A 19,515-nucleotide genomic window follows, 5' to 3' on the forward strand; every position below is an offset into this window, starting at 1 on the left:
GATTGGAAAATAATAAAAGATATTCTTAACAATAATCCAGTGACTTTACAGTATACAGTACCTTTCCTGATCCCTATGGTAACTACTTATTTGCCACAGACTTGAGGTTATACTCTTCTAGCAAGCACTTAGATTTTGTTTGTTCAGTCGATGAATATTTAGAAGTGAACACTTCCCAATTTTCTTAAAACATGTATCAATATCCTTACTGAATTTCCTGTTAAATTAAGGCTGGGAAGGCAGGGCGGAGAAAAATCAGTGAAAGTGTTATTCTTTCAACTCATATTGAGCCCTATGACTTCTTTTGCTGATGCAACCTTGAAAATTGCTCATGATGCTAAATGAAAACGAAAAATAACCCTCACAGACCTGCAGTTCCATTGTGGAACAAAACATGTAGTGCTCTTTAAAGTTATTTGAAATGTATTTTTACGATTTGACCTGGGGAAATGCTTACCATGAGCCAGTTATAGACTCTAAATGAATGATTTCGTTACTTACCTCTATCTATACATAAAATCTGACTGCTTCTGATTCAGGAAATTGTAAAAAACAAGGAAAAAGGGGGATTTTATCTGAGCTGAGGGCCCTACTCACAAGGTATTTTTAAGTAGACACGTTAGGGTAAGTTTAAAATTACGTGTATTTACATGAAATAAAATATCAGAAGATGAAATGGACTAATCAGGCATGCAAGGCCTGAGGGGTTACTTATAACAGGGAAAACTTGAAAGTATATCCGTCAGTGTGACGATGCTGACACAAGACACAGTCAAGAGAGGTTTCCACTGCTAACAAACCCTCTGTAAAAGAGAGTGGTTCACGAATTAAAAGCCAGTAAGGATGCAGTAAAATATACATAGGACAAAGCGAGCACAGAGAGTGCCAAGAAGCTTTGAACATACGATTTTCTGTAATTATTTAAGCACAGGCATTTACGTAACACTGACCTACCAGGGCAAAGGTTGATTTGGGAATACTGGCACTTAGAAAGGGAAATAAGAAGTGGATTTCGAGAATTAAAACAGTGTGGCTGATATGGAAGAACTATTGCAACAGATCACTTTACTTTGTAGCAGAGGTGGCTGCAGCAAGGAATGGCGGTGGAGGAAAGGCTGGGCTTCACTGGTAAAAAGACTAAAGGTCCCTACAAGATAGGACCATGTGGTAGCGCATGGCTCTCTGAAGGAGATGTCTCTTTCTCACGTCCAACAGTGCGTCTCTCCCGTTGTTCCTCCAGTGAGACCCTTATATGACGTTGGTTAGGGGCCAGGAGGATACCCACAGGTATATGGGGGTTGGTTGTCATCTATTACTCAGTCCCAGGTGTGCAGGCCAGCTGCCTTTTTCCCTTGATCTCCCTTCTCAGCTCTTTAGGCACCTCACAACCTCGTGTCTCTGTAAACAAATGTCTCCCGCAGTCATATGTTCCAGAAGAGAAAGTTGAAAGGGATATAAAGCGATTAAAAGGTTAAGGGAAGGGCCTATATTCCCGTCGCCCTTCCCTGTCAGGCAATGCCCAAAATGCACTGTTGTATTTACAAGCATTAAATGAAGCATTTGGTGGCTGGGATTCTTGGAAAATTATAATAACTCCCCGCCCAAGTTGACATCTCGCACCTTCGGTCAGGTGCGAATGTCTACCAAAACAAGGATTCAGCAGACAAATGCTTTATATTTCTCTGATTTTCTCGTTAACAGCACTCACTTATATTCAGTAACCTAAATCTCTCTGCATCATATGAGATATCTGAAAATTTACTTAATAAAGAATTCAATGTTTTACATTAATCGCAGAGTAAGAAAAAACATAAAGGTTTCAACCTTAGATTACTATTACTTTAAACAGGTACATTTACAACTAAAAGAAAGTTATTGTAAATATTAAACACAATAACTGTAAGTGATTTCCTTAATGTAAGTCTTAAAATAATCATGCACTTAACTTTTAATAGTTGTTATAGTCAAAGGCATACAGTTAGTTTGCCTTGAGGAGGCATTACAAATGAAATATACATGGTCTTCGTTAGGTGTCGCCATGTTACTTAAGTTGACGGCACAGTGCCAGATGTGGCACTGAAGTCAATGGTGCTTATGAGCACGAAGCTAAGTACAGTGAAGGACAGACTGTCTTTTCAATTCACGGACTCGAGGTTTAAATTATAAAGGAATAACAAAGAAGGCAAATGATAATGTTAAAGAAAAATGATGATTAATATCTAAAAATTATATTTGTTAGCCAATGAAAATGGCTTAGGTTTATTCTTTTGCTCAATGGTCTTCAAAAGGAAGTCGCAGGACTTACAAAATTTTGATGTCTGTCAATTGTACTCTGCATTGGCAGAGTGGGAACAAGGTAAGATATAAGCCTTTGTCAGGCATAAAATAATATGATTAACTGAAAAAATAATGAAAGGAAAAATGTTAAAGGAAATCGATAAATTACAGAGTTATAAGAAAAGTAAACAGTTGAGGAAACCTGACACCCTCTTCTGGATAGAGGTGCCAAGGAACTTCGTAGGATGAAAGGGTGGCACGGTGCCAATTTTGAACTTATAGGGTTTTGGGTATATGCGATTTTACCTTGGGATGGACTATGCTGTGCGGGGTAAGACACAGGCAGGGACATCCAGTTACTGGACATTACTCGCTGTGATGCCTAAATAAGACATCCGCGATTTTGTTATCGCTGCCTTTGATGTGCTCGATCCTCCAGTTGTAATCTTGGAGGTCGAGGCACCACTGCATTAATCGGTTATTTTGATTCCTGAAAGTTGTCAGATATCTAAGGGGATTGTAGTCCATGAAGACAGTTAATGGAAACTTATGGTTGGCGTGGTAGGATTCGAAGTGTTTCATGGCTAGGACCATACCCAGTAATTCCTTCTCTATCGTACTGTACCTGGTTTCTGCAGGTTTTAACTTCTTTGAATAGTAGGTGACTGGGTGCCTAATGCCATCCCTTTCTTGGAACATTACTGCCCCAATGCCAGCGTCGCTGGCATCAACCGCCAGACAGAAAGGTCTCTCGAAGTCGGGTGTGTGGAGAACAGGCTGACTGATCAAAACAGCCTTAAGATGGTCATAGGCCTTCTCGTATTCAGCAGTGCACTGGAAGGGCTGCTTACCGCAAAAGAGGTTGGTTATGGGGGAGGCATTGTCAGTGAAGCTCGGAATAAAGCACCGGAAGTACTGCACCATTCCAACAAATCTCTGAGCTTCCCGCTTTGTCCTAGGGTAAGCCATGTCCTGTATAGCGTGGACATTCACATCCTATGGCATCACCTGTCCGTTCCCCACACGGTGACCGAGGTAGGTTATTTCGCCGACTCCAAACTGGCATTTTTTTAAGTTGATGACCAGGCTGGCCTTGCTCAGGGAAGCAAGGATCTGGTCCAATATTTCCAAATGCTCTTCCCAGGTGTGAGCATAGGTATCAATGTCATCCAGGTAGACTACGCAGTTCTTTATTCCTGCTAAGACCTTGTTCATTAAGCATTGGAAACAACTGGGAGCGCTCTTTATCCCAAAAGGCATGACTCAGCACTGACAGATTCCCACAGAGGTGATGAAAGCAGTCCGGGGGCATGACTCCTCGTACAGCGGGACCTGCCAATATCCCCTCTCCAGATCCACCTTGCTTAGATACGGGGCACCCCCAAGGCTGTCTAAGCAGGCTTCAATGCGTGGAAGGGGATAGGGCTCGGGCTCTGTAGCTTCATTTAGTTTCCAGAAATCTATGTATAGCCTGTCACCTCCCTCCTCCTTCGACACCAAGACCATGGGTGAGGTCCACGGGCTGTGGCTTGGCTCGATGAGGCTGAGCTCAATTTGGAGCTGCACCTGTTCCTTGATCCTTCAGGCCTTTTCAGGATTCACCTGATAGTAGCCTTGGGCAATGGGTTTCACGCCGTCTCGTAGGTTGATGGAATGTTCCAGGACATCGGTACATCCAAGGGTATCCCGGATGACTTGGGGATGGCATTGCAGCATCTGCCATATGTCCTCTCGGTGGGTGACCTCAAGGCCAGGGGCAATGAAGTCCAGGTTTTGTAAGACCTCCGAGTTTGACGAGGGGTTGGGAGCCAGAGTGACAGTGCCAACTACGGCCCCGGGAGCTGAAGGTTCATCCTTGGGCTCCTCTTCTGCTCGAGTCTTATAGGGCTTGAGCAGGTTGATGTGGAGCCACTTGGCTCTCCTCTTACCACAATCAACAAGATAGGTCAGGGCCCCTCTTTTCCCTAATATCTTGTGGGGTCCTGTGAAGTGGGTTTCTAGGGGCTGTGTGGCTCCAGTACGGAGGACCAGGACCTGATCTCCCAGGTTGAAAGAACGGGTGCGAGCCGTTTGATTGAATTTGATTTGAACTCTTTCTTGGGTGGCCGCCTCCATTGCCTGTGCAACTGCCCATGCCGCCCAGAGGTTCTTTTGGATATTGGGCAATTCTGTAACCCAATCCACCTTTGCCAGGTCCACCCAGGCTTCGTAGAGTATGTCGAGGGGGGGCCCGTGTGGAGTGGGCGTATAAGAGTTCGAATGGGCTGTAGCCTGTTGTCTCGGAAGGAGCATGGCGTGCAGCAAAAAGGGCATAGGGGAGATTTTCCTCCCATGATGCTCCTCCTTCATGCTCGAGCTTTTTCAGTGTTTTGGAGAGAGACTGGTGGAATCTCTCTATGATGCCCTGGCTCTCTGGGTGATACGCCGTCAAGTGGTAATGTTGAATCCCGTGGCTGGCCATGCCATCCCGGAACTCCTTCGACGTGACGTGTCTGCCCTGATCCGTTTGGATAATGGCAGGGAATCTGAAACGGCAGAAGAAAGATATCAATGCCTTGACTGCATTCTTGGAGCTCTCACTCCAGACAGGACTGGCCTCGGGATACCTCGTAAACCTAACGATGATGGTGAGGCAGTGATTATTTCTGGACTTACTTTTTATGCGCCCTTGGGCCGTGAAATAGTCGATGACGACGTCCTGGAAGGGGACGCTGGCAGAGGGTATGTTTTGAAGGGGGCCTTGGGGAACAACCTCGTTGGCATTTCCGGATATCTGGCAGGTGGGGCAGGAGGACACGAATGCTTTGACCATCTTCCGTAGGCCAGGCCAGTAGAATTTTCCCTCGATGGCACGGGTGGTCATCGTGACACCAAAGTGCCCACTGATACCATCATGGGCTAGACTAAGGACGTCGTGATGGAGGACAGAAGGGACCACGACCAGCTTGTGGTGGACGTGAGCAGGTTCGTTTGGCCCTCGGGTCACTCGGTACAGTACGTCCTCCTCCAGTAAGTATTTGTCCTCCACGAGGTCCATCAGGTCCTCTTCATCGGTAGCAGCTTCCAAGCGGAGGCGCTGTAGGGTAGTGTCTGCCGCCTGGGCTTGGATGAGCTTCTCTTGGCTCAATGAAGGCAGTGAGGCAGCGCCTCATGTAATCAGGAGGGCAGCAGCCGCAGCAGAGACTTCTTCATCCTTGGAGGTTCCGGGTGGGTCATGCAACCATGGAACAGACTCTAGTGCAGGTCTGGGGGGATCAGGTCGGCACCCAGAGGCACTGACTTATCGGCCAGCACTGCGGCATCATGCAGCGTAATGGGAATAGGGGGTCCCTCCACTGAACGAGATCTTGGCCCAAGAGGAGAGGCCGCCCAGTCATGAGGTGCTCAACAACTCCGAAAAGATGTTCCCTCTCACGGGAGGAATCCACAGTGGTGACTCTTAACCTGACAGTGGGGAGATCCTTATGGTCTCCATCTACCCGGAGAATTGTCATCCATTCATCTTCATGGATGACAGCACCAGGAGGCACATGGTCCCGAGTGATGAGACTCACCTCCAAACCAGAGTCGATGATATTTTGTAGCTCTCGAGGGGGACTAGATCCATCAATGGGAGCTATCCTAACCAAGTTGAACCCAATCCACCCAGCAGGTTGCTTGGAGCGAACGGTGGCAAGGACGGTCTTCGGCTTAAGGTGCCGTGGACATTGCTTATAGCTGGCCAATAGATGTCCCTGCTTTCCACCGTCTTGGCATATCTCCTGGCTACAGTCTTGGCGGGGTATGGCCCCTGAGGAGGTGTGCGGCTTGTTATACTCTTTCTAAAATGATAAGATCTCTCTAGCGCGGCTGTTTGGGTCTTCGCAGGTATGGCATATCTGCCAAATGTATAACAACAACAGAGAGATAAAACCATTTCTCCCATTACAGATATCAAAAAAAATCTTTTTTGTTACGCAGAATTCCAAGTCTGTTACATAGGTTCACGAATTGATAATGGTTTTTTACGCAATAACAAGAAACGGGATCAGATTTTCTATCAATATGGCATCTAATTTTGGTGGTGTTGCCAGTACTTTCGAGCCTATCCTTTCGTTCTTCTTCTTTCTCCTGTTTTGCGTGTTCTTCTCTTGCAAGTCTATCCAGCATATCTTGTTCTTCCTTCTTCTCCCTTCTCTCCTGTTCTTCCTCTTCTCCTTTCTTTCTTGCTCTTCCTTCTCCTTTCTCTCTTGTTCTTCCTTTGCTAGTTTATCTAGCCTATCTTGCTCTTCCTTCTTTGCCTTTCTTTTGGCCTCTCTCTCCGTCTTGGCATCGTCTATTGTCTCTTCGACCCACTCCCTCAGGGCTTGTCCTGACAGTCCCATGTCCTTTCCAGCGGACATATAGAACTTAGAGTCCTCGTTTTGTTGGGTTGTGGATGTCGTAGACTTCTTGAGATAACATTTATATGGGTGTGACCCTTTAGAAAGTCAATATGTCTGAAAAGACTCAAATTTCAGGGTTTCTGAAAAACCCAAGTTTGTTCGCGATGAACTAATTTTAATGTGTCTGAATAAGACTTAATTGGTTCTTGATGAATGAATTTTAATGTCTGAATAAGACTTGGTGCGTTCTTGATGAACGAATTTTGATATGTCTGAATGATTTAGTTGTATTCTATTTCACACATGGACTCGGCCGGCTATTGCGTGAATGCTGGGTTTCCTTGGCTCGCCTCGTAGGACGTGATTTGTTCACAGGGAACGGAATTTTTTTTTTTTTATTTTGTCTCGTAGGACATGGTTTCGGATTCACGCACGGACTTCGGCGGCTATTGTGTGAATCTTAAGGCTTGGTTCGGGGAGCGTTCGCCCGTTCCCGATTTTGCCTCGTAAGGTGTGGATTTGTTCGCAGGGAACTGGTTTGGTTTTGTCCCGGACGACGTAGAAATTTGATGTTATTTCGCGTACGGACAAGGCCGGCTAAGGCGCGAATTTGTATTTTCTTGTGATAAGAAAAAAAGATTTTCTCGATACGGGTTAGGTTCGGGAGCTCAGTGAGCATCGTGACACTCTTAGAATAATAACCCCAACAAAATAAATAAAATAAAATAAACTGAAAAAATAAAAAGAAAGGATGTAGCGTAAACCTAAAAACAAATGGAGAGACACTGATAACTGGTGCAGAGGAGGGGGGTTGTTAAGGTTTACGTACGGATACAAATTGGTGGGTTAGAAAACCAGCCGTTTTTAGAAGTACACTTCTATTTATTTTTATTGAAGTGGTAAGTTCATCGTCAAGAGACGGATAAGTTAAAATTATATTATTTGCAAGTTACACTGATAAAGTTACGTATTTTGCCAGCCCTAATAAGCGTCTTTTGCCTTTCCGTATTTTTAGCCTTCCCCACATGTGCCCTGGAAGTAGTAACCACTTGGGTTTCGCAGCTGACAGCTCAAGGTCGCCTGGCTAAAGGTCGATGACCAGCGTGGGAATTTTCCCGAGGCTGACCCCACTTATACAAACATTAATCCGCTTATGGTTTGTTAAGATAAATTTTTTCTCTTAGGTTTACACAAAATTTCCCTGGGAACGGCGTGAAGGCCACGCGGTCACAGTGGACTTTTTTTTAAGCAAAACAAAAGATAACCACAAATAAACAAGGGGAGAGAGAGAGAGAGAGAGAGAGAGAGAGAGAGAGAGAGAGAGAGAGAGAGAGAGAGAGAGAGAGAGAGAGAAGAGGTTCCTAACGCTTATGAATGAAATAGCGGGAACGCTTTAAAATGAAACAGAATTTATCACGTGCGGTGCTGTGCGGAGGAATGTGTACAAATAAAATATGAAGCAAACAAATTTTATGCTTTCTGAGATTTTACTCTGCAGTGTTTGCCTAACGAGAGAGAGAGAGAGAGAGAGAGAGAGAGAGAGAGAGAGAGAGAGAGAGACTGAGCTCTCTGAATACCAGCGATACGGAAATTTGCTGATTGACCTACGTGGGATCTAAAGCATGTGCCCAGCTATTCCAAGACGACAAATTTGTCAAGGCAGTGCCCAAAATGCACTGTCGTATTTTCAAGCATTAAATGAAGCATTTGGTGGCTGGGATTCTTGGGAAATTATAACAGTATAAAAATAGTGGCTCTTTTCTAAGCAGAATGTTATACAAATATGTCCTTGCCAAACAATAGAATTATTTTAAAAATCCAAGAGAGTTCTGACCATACTATATTAATGCAGTCAGTTCTAAGACCCCAATGGGAGTTGTATGAAGAATGATAAGAAACCTAGTGACAAGTTTTCCTTTCTTGCTTCCCCTAAAAGTGAATGATACTGTGATTAGTGATCCTTCAGAAGTTATTGAGAAACTAGGACAACGTTTTCCAAGTATTTCAAGCTCAAACAATTATTCTGCTGAGTTTCAGAAAATGTTTTACTCTCACTTGGCCTTGCATCTTAGCTTTAATGACAAGGAGATACGTAAAATTTTCTCTTAAAAGAATTTAGACATGCTTTGTCTTCAGTTGAGACTACTGTCCCTGGGAAGATACAATATTCTATGAGATGCTAAAATACTCACTAAAAATTGCTAAGATCTCTTTTTTTACAAATGATAAGTAAGGTATAGTAGAATAGTATACTACCTGAGAGCCGGAAAATTGCCATAATTTTTCCCGTAAGGGAACCTTTGAGTCCACTTGCCAAAGACCAATTGCATTTACTGGCTGTTTCTGTAATCTAATGGATATGTCTAACACCAAGTTGGTGAAGTGGAATCTGAAGACTTAATTTCTCCATTTCTGTTTGGTTTTAGGAAGAATCAATCTACTCGATACTCATTGACCCATTGCCTTGATTACCTAACAAAATTACAAAATTCAGGAAGGTTTCTTTAATGTGTGTTAAAATACTAGGATTTTCTTTGATCTTGAGACGTCCTGTGATACTACCTGGCAATAAGGCATAATCCAAGTAAGAATGGGGAGCACTCTCTTTAGGCCCTTTCCCCAGGAAAAGGGAATTCCACAGGAAAGTTTCTTTAGTACTACATGTTTTGCTATAGCTTTTAACAGCATCATAATGTCAGTGTCTTCTGTAAAGCTCTCTCTTTGCTGATGACTTGATTATCTGCTCTACGAGTTATGATGTCACAGCAGGTTGTGAATCTATCTAAGAATGCATTAAATTATCTGTGGGTTTTAAATAGTTTCCACCCCTTGAGCCAAGAAGATCAAGAGAAGTACTTTCACATTTCATGTAGGTGCAAAACTATTAACTTCTGCTGGGTTCCTCCCCATGTGGAAATTCGTGACAATGAGGTAGCAGACAGGGATGCCAAAGAAACCTAAAAATAATTATTGTGCTTAGAAAAGTGTCCCCTACTCTGGTATGAAAAGAATAATGAGGAAATACATTTATGAAAGTGACAGGAATGGTGGTTGTCCCTCTTCCTTTCCCATATTAAGAAATATAAGGGCAATCGAGGATAATAATACCCACTGGCCTACAAGTTTTCATTGCAACCGAAAACTTGAAGTTACATGCAGCTAGCTGAGAATGATGCATACTTGCCTTACCTATAAGTACAATTTAGATGGTAGTGGTGTGCCAACGTGTGCTCATTGTGCCAGGTTATTGTCGGCTGAGAACATTCTGGTGCGCTGCTTCCGATTCATAGGCAGCTGGAAAAAATAGAGACTTCACCTGAAATCTTTTGCCGAGATTTTGGACAAAGAAATATAAGTTAAGATCCGAATGACTTTATTGAAAGAAATTTGGATTTTTAACGAAATTTAAGCATTTATTAATTATTATTATTATTATTATTATTAGTTCAGTAGATGAAACCTATTCACATGGAACTAACACACAGGGGCCACTGACTTGAAATTCAAGCTTCCAAAGAATTTTGGTTTCAACCTTCCACCGCAGACCCCATACTGCAGCAGTAACTGATCATGATGCATTTTTAAACTGTACGCATGAGTGTAAATGATATGCATGATGTTCATGCATTAGTATGTACTTACATGAATATGTGAATTTAATATTGGTAATATTTTAATAAAATTTTACATCCTTACTGCCACGATAGCTCACCCCGTCCATCTCAAGTGGAAACAGCAGGTATACAGATAAGAAAGGCACGCTGTTGTTACAAAAACGTTCGTCTGTATGTCCAGTGTTTTATCTTAAGCTTCTCACTCAGTGTTTACAAGTTCAACGTCTTCGCCTGAAGTGTCTCAATATTTTACTTCTTAATCTGTATAAACTTTGATATCTTAATTTTTTTCTGTTATTTTGTCTTTAGTTCTATGTTTTATTGTCGCTTAATCCAACTGAATTTTTTATTCTAGCTTTGACAACAGAATATAGTCCAGAAACATGGCCTTTAGAAATCAATGTGGAAATGTTGAGTCAGCTTCTCTTATTTAAAAATACGGGTGCTCACGCGCGCTCACACACACACACACACACACACACACACACACATATATATATATATATATATATATATATAATGTATATTATATATATTTATATATGAGCCACGACACCGCATATGTTGAAATTAATATCACACTGTACTACTGTATTGCAGATTTATCAGCAGACTCGACTGTAATATATTTTCGTCACCAATACCTGAAGGGCCGCTGGTTTTAGGCATTCATATCTACGCAATGTAAGTTAACAATTCAGCCTTGTTATTATTATTAACCCTATGATTATTGGAATATCATACTCACTGTGAAGTACTGATGTTGCTGTTCGCAATGTCATTCTTTTCCCATCTTGGGTTAACTATACACCTGTGTGTGTGCCATCTGCTTACTAGTGCCCCTATCATTTGGACCGCACGAAAGTGTGGTAAAATTTTAAATGGTACGAGAGGCCTGGTGCCGATCTCTGAACTCACGCAAAAAAACTGAGACCTCATTATTTTAGTTATTAATAGCAGTCAGTGACAAAACAAATCATGAAAATCTGCCAGAACCTCGGCTGATTTCATCTCTGGATAATTATTCGCCAATAATATAAGTCGAGTTATCGCAATATCTTCGGTTAATTTAGAATGCTCTTATGTTCTTATTCTTCACCGGCCTTCTGACCTCGAATATTTTATGCAACTTCGAAGGTAGCGTATCGAAATTCTTCATTGTAATGAAACCATAATGAGGAACGAGAGTTCCAAATCACCGCAGAAGTACGTGTAACTGGGCGCTGAAGGGACGAACACCCTATAGCATTGTTTAAAATAAGCCAAGTAAAGCAAACTGTAGGCAGTACCTCCTCAGGCATAAAAGCAGTCTTTCCGCAGAAACGAATAACCTGTAATGAGGACACGTCAGCTTTTCTCGTCTTTTGTGTGATTTTCCATAGCATGAACATTCGCTCTAGTGTACTGTTCTGCACGGATGGGACGCAAGCTAATATTTTCGTTCACTTAAAAAGCATAATGTTAATAATACTATGAGAATATGTCGATTACAATCCTGTGGTTTTTTAGTAAATTTACTCAGGCGTATCGCTGTGAAAAACCTCCCCTGTTTTGTGCCATGCATTCAATTCAGTACAATGCAGGAGATCGCTGGAAAACATTGATAATAAAACTGTGTACTTTGTTTCTAGGGAAGACTTGACTCAACTGGACGAGGAAACTGCTTGCGCACTCCAGCTGTTCTCCGAGGATCAACATCCTGCAAGCTCCAAGAGCGGCAAATACTCCGCCAGCAAGGAGGGGCTCAGCGTCTACGCACTCCTCAGCCGGACATCTTGCCCTATGTCTCCTCCCATACTCAGGTATCACAGTATCTTTCATCCATAGATATTCAGCATCTGGTTAAGATATTGCTTACGTGTTTACAGAGCAGCAGTTTCTTAAGTGGTTGAAAATAATTTTTGTTAAAATTATTTTCAACGTGAAAAAGCTGTTAAGAGAGCGAGGTGGTCGGTTGAGAGATGAGTCTTACAGAAGGGAGCTAGCATCTTACAATTAGTGTTAAACAATAATGTAATGTTCTTTTTATTATTCTTTCCTTCTGTTTACGTCTGCTATTCGTTTAAGAAGATTACTTCTTTATAGATGTTGATCTTTCTAACTTTTGTTATGTAGTAGCGTAGTTTTCCCAGGAGGCTTTAAGACGATACTTATTAGTTTCTTCATTCATTAGCACCAAAGAAACAAATTTACAATAGATGTACAAGGTGATCTGTAGTATAAAATATAGGGTGAGTCAATGCGAGCCTTTCTTCTTATATCAACCCACAATCGATGAGGCTTGCAACCTCATGCCATTCTCTCTTCTTTGTTCTGCAGTCTTTCCTTCTCTGCTACCTTCTCTTGTCTGCTCTCCTGTTCCTTCTCTGTTGCTCTCCCTCAGAACTGGACTTGATAAGGATTTCTGGAAGGCTCTGTCCAGCCCCTTTGTAGGTGGAATCTTGGTCTCTGTCCTGCCTTTGTAGATGCTTAATTGGTTAGGCTAATCAAAAGACAGCCCATTTTGGGTGGATATTTGGGAAATACACACCCTTCAAAAGGAGGTGCTTTGACTTCACCGGAAATTATGAATTCCAGCAGCTGTTTATCCAACTAAGACCACCATTCGTTTTGTTACGAATTCCTCGTGATTTTCAACTAGATTAAGTACAGTCGTAATAGCTTCGTAACCACGACATACGACATAATCATAACGCATATCCGAGTTTTGCTTTTGTAATCACAACACAGGTTTCACTTTCGTAGTGGTTTACAAATCTTTTATGAATTTTCAGGTCGACTAAGCGTTCCTGAGTTCTGGCCTTGGCACCACGATATAGCCAAAACACAGAGATGTTTGAAATTCTCTCTCTCTCTCTCAGTTCGTTTTCTTAAATCTCTCTCTGTCCATCAATGTTTATCAATGGAAGGTTTCTCTCTCTTTCTCTTTCGTTATTTTAATTAACATTTAAAACATTCAGAATTTTTAGTTATCATTACAATAACAACTGCATATGTGACAGAGTCACACCAGGCTTTCGCCTGGCTTTTCCCCTACACATCAAAATTGCCCAGTCTCGTTCAAGATCTGTATTTGTATATATGGATCTTGGCATGGCTTATGATTAAGTTGAAAAGGTTAAGAAGAAGGTTCACTGATAACTTTAACGGATTTAAGATACATGTTGGAAATAAGTGCTGACCAGTGGGTATATTCAAGGCGGGATTTTGTTAAGTTTATCTACATATAACATCGTTGTTATTATTATTTTGGAATTTTTTTTAATGTGATAGAGTATTCATGAAACAACACAAAAGGCTATAAATTACTTAAAGAGCTTCCACAAAACAGAATACCGATCATGTGAAGTTGGAATTACTTAAAGAGCTTGCACAAAATAGAATACCATGAATTGAAGTTGGAATTACTTAAAGAGCTCCCACAAAATAGAATACCATTAAGTGAAGTTGGAATTACTTAAAGAACCCCCATAAAATAGAATACCAGTATGTGAAGCTGGGATTACTTAAAGAGCTACCAGAAAATGGAATACCATGAATTGAAGTTGGAATTATTTAAAGAGCTCCCACATCTCAAAGTTAGCTTAGCAATTCCTTGGTGTATTCCACTTGAGTTTCTAAAGATTCTTCTTCCACCTTATTGGCACAAAACAGAATACCATTAATCGAAGTTGGAATTACTTAAAGAGCCCCCACAACATAGAATGCCATTAATTGAAGTTGGAACTGCTTAAAGAGCTACCACAAAATAGAAAACCATGAACTGAAGTTGGAATTACTTAAAGAGTTCCCACAAAATAGAATACCATTAATCGAAGTTGGAATTACTTAAAGAGCTCCCACATCTCAAAGTTAGCTTAGCAATTCCTTGGTGTATTCCGCTTGAGTTTCTAAAGATTCTTCTTCCACCTTATTGGCACAAAATAGAATACCCTGAACTGAAGTTGGAATTACTTAAAGAGCCCCCACAACATAGAATGCCATTAATTGAAGTTGGAATTACTTAAAGAGCTACCACAAAATAAAGTACCATGAATTGAAGTTGGAATTACTTAAAGAGGTCCCACAAAATAGGAAACCATGAACAGAAGTTGGAATTACTTAAAGAGCTCCCACAAAATAGAATACCATTAATCGAAGTTGGAATTACTTAAAGAGCCCCCACAATATAGAATGCCATTAATTGAAGTTAGAATTACTTAAAGAGGTACCACAAAATAGAATACCATTAATCGAAGTTGGAATTACTTAAAGAGCTCCCACATCTCAAAGTTAGCTTAGCAATTCCTTGGTGTATTCCACTTGAGTTTCTAAAGACTCTTCTTCCACCTTATTGGCACAAAATTGAATACCATTAATCGAAGTTGGAATTACTTAAAGAGCCCCCACAACATAGAATGCCATTAATTGAAGTTGGAATTACTTAAAGAGCTACCACAAAATAGAGTACCATGAATTGAAGTTGGAATTACTTAAAGAGGTCCCACAAAATAGGAAACCATGAACAGAAGTTGGAATTACTTAAAGAGCTCCCACAAAATAGAATACCATTAATCGAAGTTGGAATTACTTAAAGAGCCCCCACAACATAGAATGCCATTAATTGAAGTTAGAATTACTTAAAGAGGTACCGCAAAATAGAATACCATTAATCGAAGTTGGAATTACTTAAAGAGCTCCCACATCTCAAAGTTAGCTTAGCAATTCCTTGGTGTATTCCACTTGAGTTTCTAAAGATTCTTCTTCCACCTTATTGGCACAAAGTAGCATACCATTAATCGAAGTTGGAAATACTTAAAGAGCCCCCACAATATAGAATACCATGAATTGAAGTTGGAATTACTTAAATAGCTACCACAAAATAGAAAACCATGAACTGAAGTTGGAATTACTTAAAGAGTTCCCACAAAATAGAATACCATTAATCGAAGTTGGAATTACTTAAAGAGCTCCCACAACTCAAAGTTAGCTTAGCAATTCCTTGTGTATTCCACTTGAGTTTCTAAAGATTCTACTTCCACCTTATTGGCACAAAATAGAATACCATGAACTGAAGTTGGAATTACTTAAAGAGCCCCCACAACATAGAATGCCATTAATTGAAGTTGGAATTACTTAAAGAGCTACCACAAAATAAATACCATGAATTGAAGTTGGAATTACTTAAAGAGGTCCCACAAAATAGAAAACCATGAAAGAAGTTGGAATTACTTAAAGAGCTCCCACAAACTAGAATACCATTAATCGAAATTGGAATTACTTAAAGAGCCCCCACAACATAGAATGCCATTAATTGAAGTTAGAATTACTTAAAGAGGTACCACAAAATAGAATACCATGAACTGAAGTTGGAATTACTTAAAGAGGTCCCACAGAATAGAAAACCATGAACTGAAGTTGGAATCACTTAAAAAGGTCCCACAAAATAGAATACCATTAATCGAATTTGGAATTAATTAAAGTGCCACCACAAAATAGAATGCCATTAATTGAAGTTGGAATTACTTAAAGAGCTACCACAAAATAGAATACCATGAACTGAAGTTGGAATTACTTACAGAGGTCCCACAAAATAGAAAACCATGAACTGAAGCTGAAATTACTTAAAGAGCTCCCACAAAATAGAATACCATTAATCGAGGTTGGAATTGCTTAAAGAGCCCCCACAACATAGAATGCCATTAATTGTAGTTGGAATTACTTAAAGAGCTACCACAAAATAGAATACCATGAACTGAAGTTGGAATTACTTAAAGAGCTCCCACAAAATAGAATACCATTAATCGAAGTTGGAAGTACTTAAAGAGCTCCCACAAAATAGAATACCATTAATCGAAGTTGGAATTACTTAAAGAGCTCCCACATCTCAAAGTTAGCTTAGCAATTCCTTGGTGTATTCCGCTTGAGTTTCTAAAGATTCTTCTTCCACCTTATTGGCACAAAATTGAATACCATTAATCGAAGTTGGAATTACTTAAAGAGCCCCCACAACATAGAATGCCATTAATTGAAGTTGGAATTACTTAAAGAGCTACCACGAAATAGAATACCATGAATTGAAGTTGGAATTACTTAAAGAGGTCCCACAAAATAGAAAACCATGAAATGAAGTTGGAATTACTTAAAGAGCTCCCACAAACTAGAATACCATTAATCGAAGTTGGAATTACTTAAAGAGCCCCCACAACATAGAATGCTATTAATTGAAGTTAGAATTACTTAAAGAGGTACCACAAAATAGAATACCCTGAACTGAAGTTGGAATTACTTAAAGAGGTCCCACAAAATAGAAAACCATGAAATGAAGTTGGAATTACTTAAAAAGGTTCCACAAAATAGAATACCATTAATCGAATTTGGAATTAATTAAAGTGCCACCACAAAATAGAATGCCATTAATTGAAGTTGGAATTACTTAAAGAGCTACCACAAAATAGAATACCATGAACTGAAGTTGGAATTACTTACAGAGGTCCCACAAAATAGAAAACCATGAACTGAAGCTGAAATTACTTAAAGAGCTCCCACAAAATAGAATACCATTATTCGAGGTTGGAATTGCTTAAAGAGCCCCCACAACATAGAATGCCATTAATTGAAGTTGGAATTACTTACAGAGGTCCCATAAAATAGAAAACCATGAACTGAAGCTGAAATTACTTAAACAGCTCCTACAAAATAGAATACCATTAATCGAGGTTGGAATTGCTTAAAGAGCCCCCACAACATAGAATGCCATTAATTGAAGTTGGAATTACTTAAAGAGCTACCACAAAATAGAATACCATGAACTGAAGTTGGAATTACTTAAAGAGGTCCCACAAAATAGAAAACCATGAACTGAAGTTGGAATTACTTAAAGAGCTCCCACAAAATAGAATACCATTAATCGAAGTTGGAATTACTTCAAAAGCTCCCACAAAATAGAATACCATTTTGTGAAGTTGGAAAGGACAGACTGAAGAGAGGAAAGTATAGCTAATTGCACATGAAAAAGGAATGAATAAATAAGGTGAGGAATGTAAATTGTGCTTAATTGATTGCGTCCGCAAGATCTAGATGTTATACTATTTTGAATGAAATAAAAGCAACCGAATAATGGTCATGATCATATTCAGGTTAACAGAAAACTGAAATTTGTTACTATAAAAATTTCAAACACCGATACACGTAACACCAATATAGCCAACAGGTAAACACAAGATTAAACAAATAAAAAATGTTTCGAAGTTTCTTCGGCACAGTCAAGTTTTCTGTACAGCGTACAATGCTGAACGAAACTCACAGCCACGGCCCATGAAACCCTGAGCCGCAGACCATGAAACTTTCAGCCATGGCCTGGTGTGGCCTGCGTCGTTGGCCCTTATAACGCTGCCAGACGCTCGATCATGGCTAACTTGAATCTTAAATAAAATAAAAACTACTGAGACTAGAGGGCTGCAATTTGGTATGTTTGATGATTGGAGGGTGGATGATCAACATACCAATTGGCAGCTCTCTAGCCTCAGTAGTTTTAAGGATCTGAGGGCGGACAGACAAATTGCCATCTCAACTTTTAAACTAAAAATGAAGCAAATCCAACTTTGAAGGAAAAAGAAAAAGATACAATATATAACTGCACACGCACACTGACACACACTTGCTCTCTCACCACAGGCGTAGCCACCTGGTTGGCGGGATGGGGGCCACTCGGGCCATTGCATTGCATCCCCATTGGCCAATAAATATTTGTATTATTTATTTTCCAAAAATCATCACGACTGAGTTCATTTTGTTTGGAGAAAGGAAATGGTAATGCACAGTCATATTCATGTTATTCTCGCTTTTAGTAGATTTGCTCTCATCGCATTGGGGTTCCTTTCTGTGGTGTAAAATAGTTCCTCAGTTTTCTGAAGATTCCTTTGTTACGAATGATTTGTATGAACACCCTTGGAAATTTAAACTTTTCTGTTGCATCTCCGTATCCAAATACCATTGGCAGAACTTTAATAAGAAACAGCCATATGTACGACAACGGGACAGTGTACAAAATTCCTTGTAGGCGGAGTAAATTTTATGTTGGACAATCAGCAAAATACTGGTAAAAAACGGAAGGCAAGCATAAAACAGTGCCATTAGTAATCACGTAAGAGCGTGTTTTGATCCAATTCAATGGTGTAAATGACATGTTTCGTTCAAAAACAGTAATTCCATCGTGAGAACAGTAATACCAGTATAGATTTATTGAGGGCAGACTAGTTCTTTCTTCACATAATCAAATTCCAATACAAATTATATAATATAATGAGTGCTATTCACGCAGTTGCCTGCCTATTTAGCCTTATTAGATTGTTAACCTTTTCTGTTGACGAACTATGTACAAGACAGTTCTGTATTTTATGTTATCTGCAACAGCTGTAAACACCATTTAACACATTTACTTGTTTTTATCTTATGCAAATCTAGTCAAGTGTAAACAAAAGTCCGGTATATATTTTTTTAAAACTGATGAGTCAGCGAAGTTCCCCGGAAAAGGCCTGATGGCGGGCGAAACTGCTCAGACAACTTGAGATCTGTCTCTCCTTTCTTCCTCTGGCGAGTTTCATTGGGGACTACATCGAGATATTTTATCTTCGTGATCTAGAAGAATACAACTGAATATACGGGGTGTCCATAAAGTCTCTTTACAATTTAAAAAATATACTACAAAACCAAATGAACAGACAAATATGTGGAAATTTTTACAAAGTGAGGAGTAGATATTGAAGTTTTTTGCCTCATTTAATACTACTTTATATGGACACCAATAGTTGCAAGAAGCACAACAACACAATACTCGATTTCTTGCCATGTTTGCTGTGGCATAGCCTCATCAATGGTGGCAATGGCATCAGTGATCTTTTGCTTGAGATCAGTGATGTCCCATATCTTTGTTCAATACACGATATCTTCAACATAACCCCATAGAAAGAAGTCCAGTGAAGTGATATCTGATGGACGAGGTGGCAAGGGAATTGGGCCATCCCTTCCAGTCCACTGGTCTGGAAATGTTTGATTTAGGAACCCACGAACATGAAGTCCCCAATGTGGTGGTGCACCATCTTGCTGGAAAATGATGGTAGGTTGAAGGTCATCTAGTTGTGGTGCCACATATTCAGTCAAAAGATCAAGTAAACGTCTGCAGTAATTGATGCCTCGTTGAAGAAAAATGGACCAATGATTTGATTGCCCATGATCCACACCACACATTCACATTTGGACTATCTCACTGAAGTTCCCTA

General features: G+C 40.3%; 1 protein-coding gene across 1 annotated transcript in view; it reads left to right on the plus strand.

Moving 5' to 3' along the window:
- LOC136832840 (mutS protein homolog 5-like) overlaps nucleotides 1–19,515 on the plus strand; it is a 99,382-nt gene that overhangs the window by 39,140 nt on the left and 40,727 nt on the right. Inside the window, exons 10-11 of the mRNA XM_067094495.1 lie at nucleotides 10,856–10,939; nucleotides 11,887–12,057. Coding sequence (XP_066950596.1) covers nucleotides 10,856–10,939; nucleotides 11,887–12,057 — 255 coding nt within the window. The remainder of the gene's footprint in view (nucleotides 1–10,855; nucleotides 10,940–11,886; nucleotides 12,058–19,515) is intronic.

The sequence above is a fragment of the Macrobrachium rosenbergii genome, chromosome 50 (assembly GCF_040412425.1).
Source record: "Macrobrachium rosenbergii isolate ZJJX-2024 chromosome 50, ASM4041242v1, whole genome shotgun sequence".
Lineage (NCBI taxonomy): Eukaryota > Metazoa > Arthropoda > Malacostraca > Decapoda > Palaemonidae > Macrobrachium > Macrobrachium rosenbergii.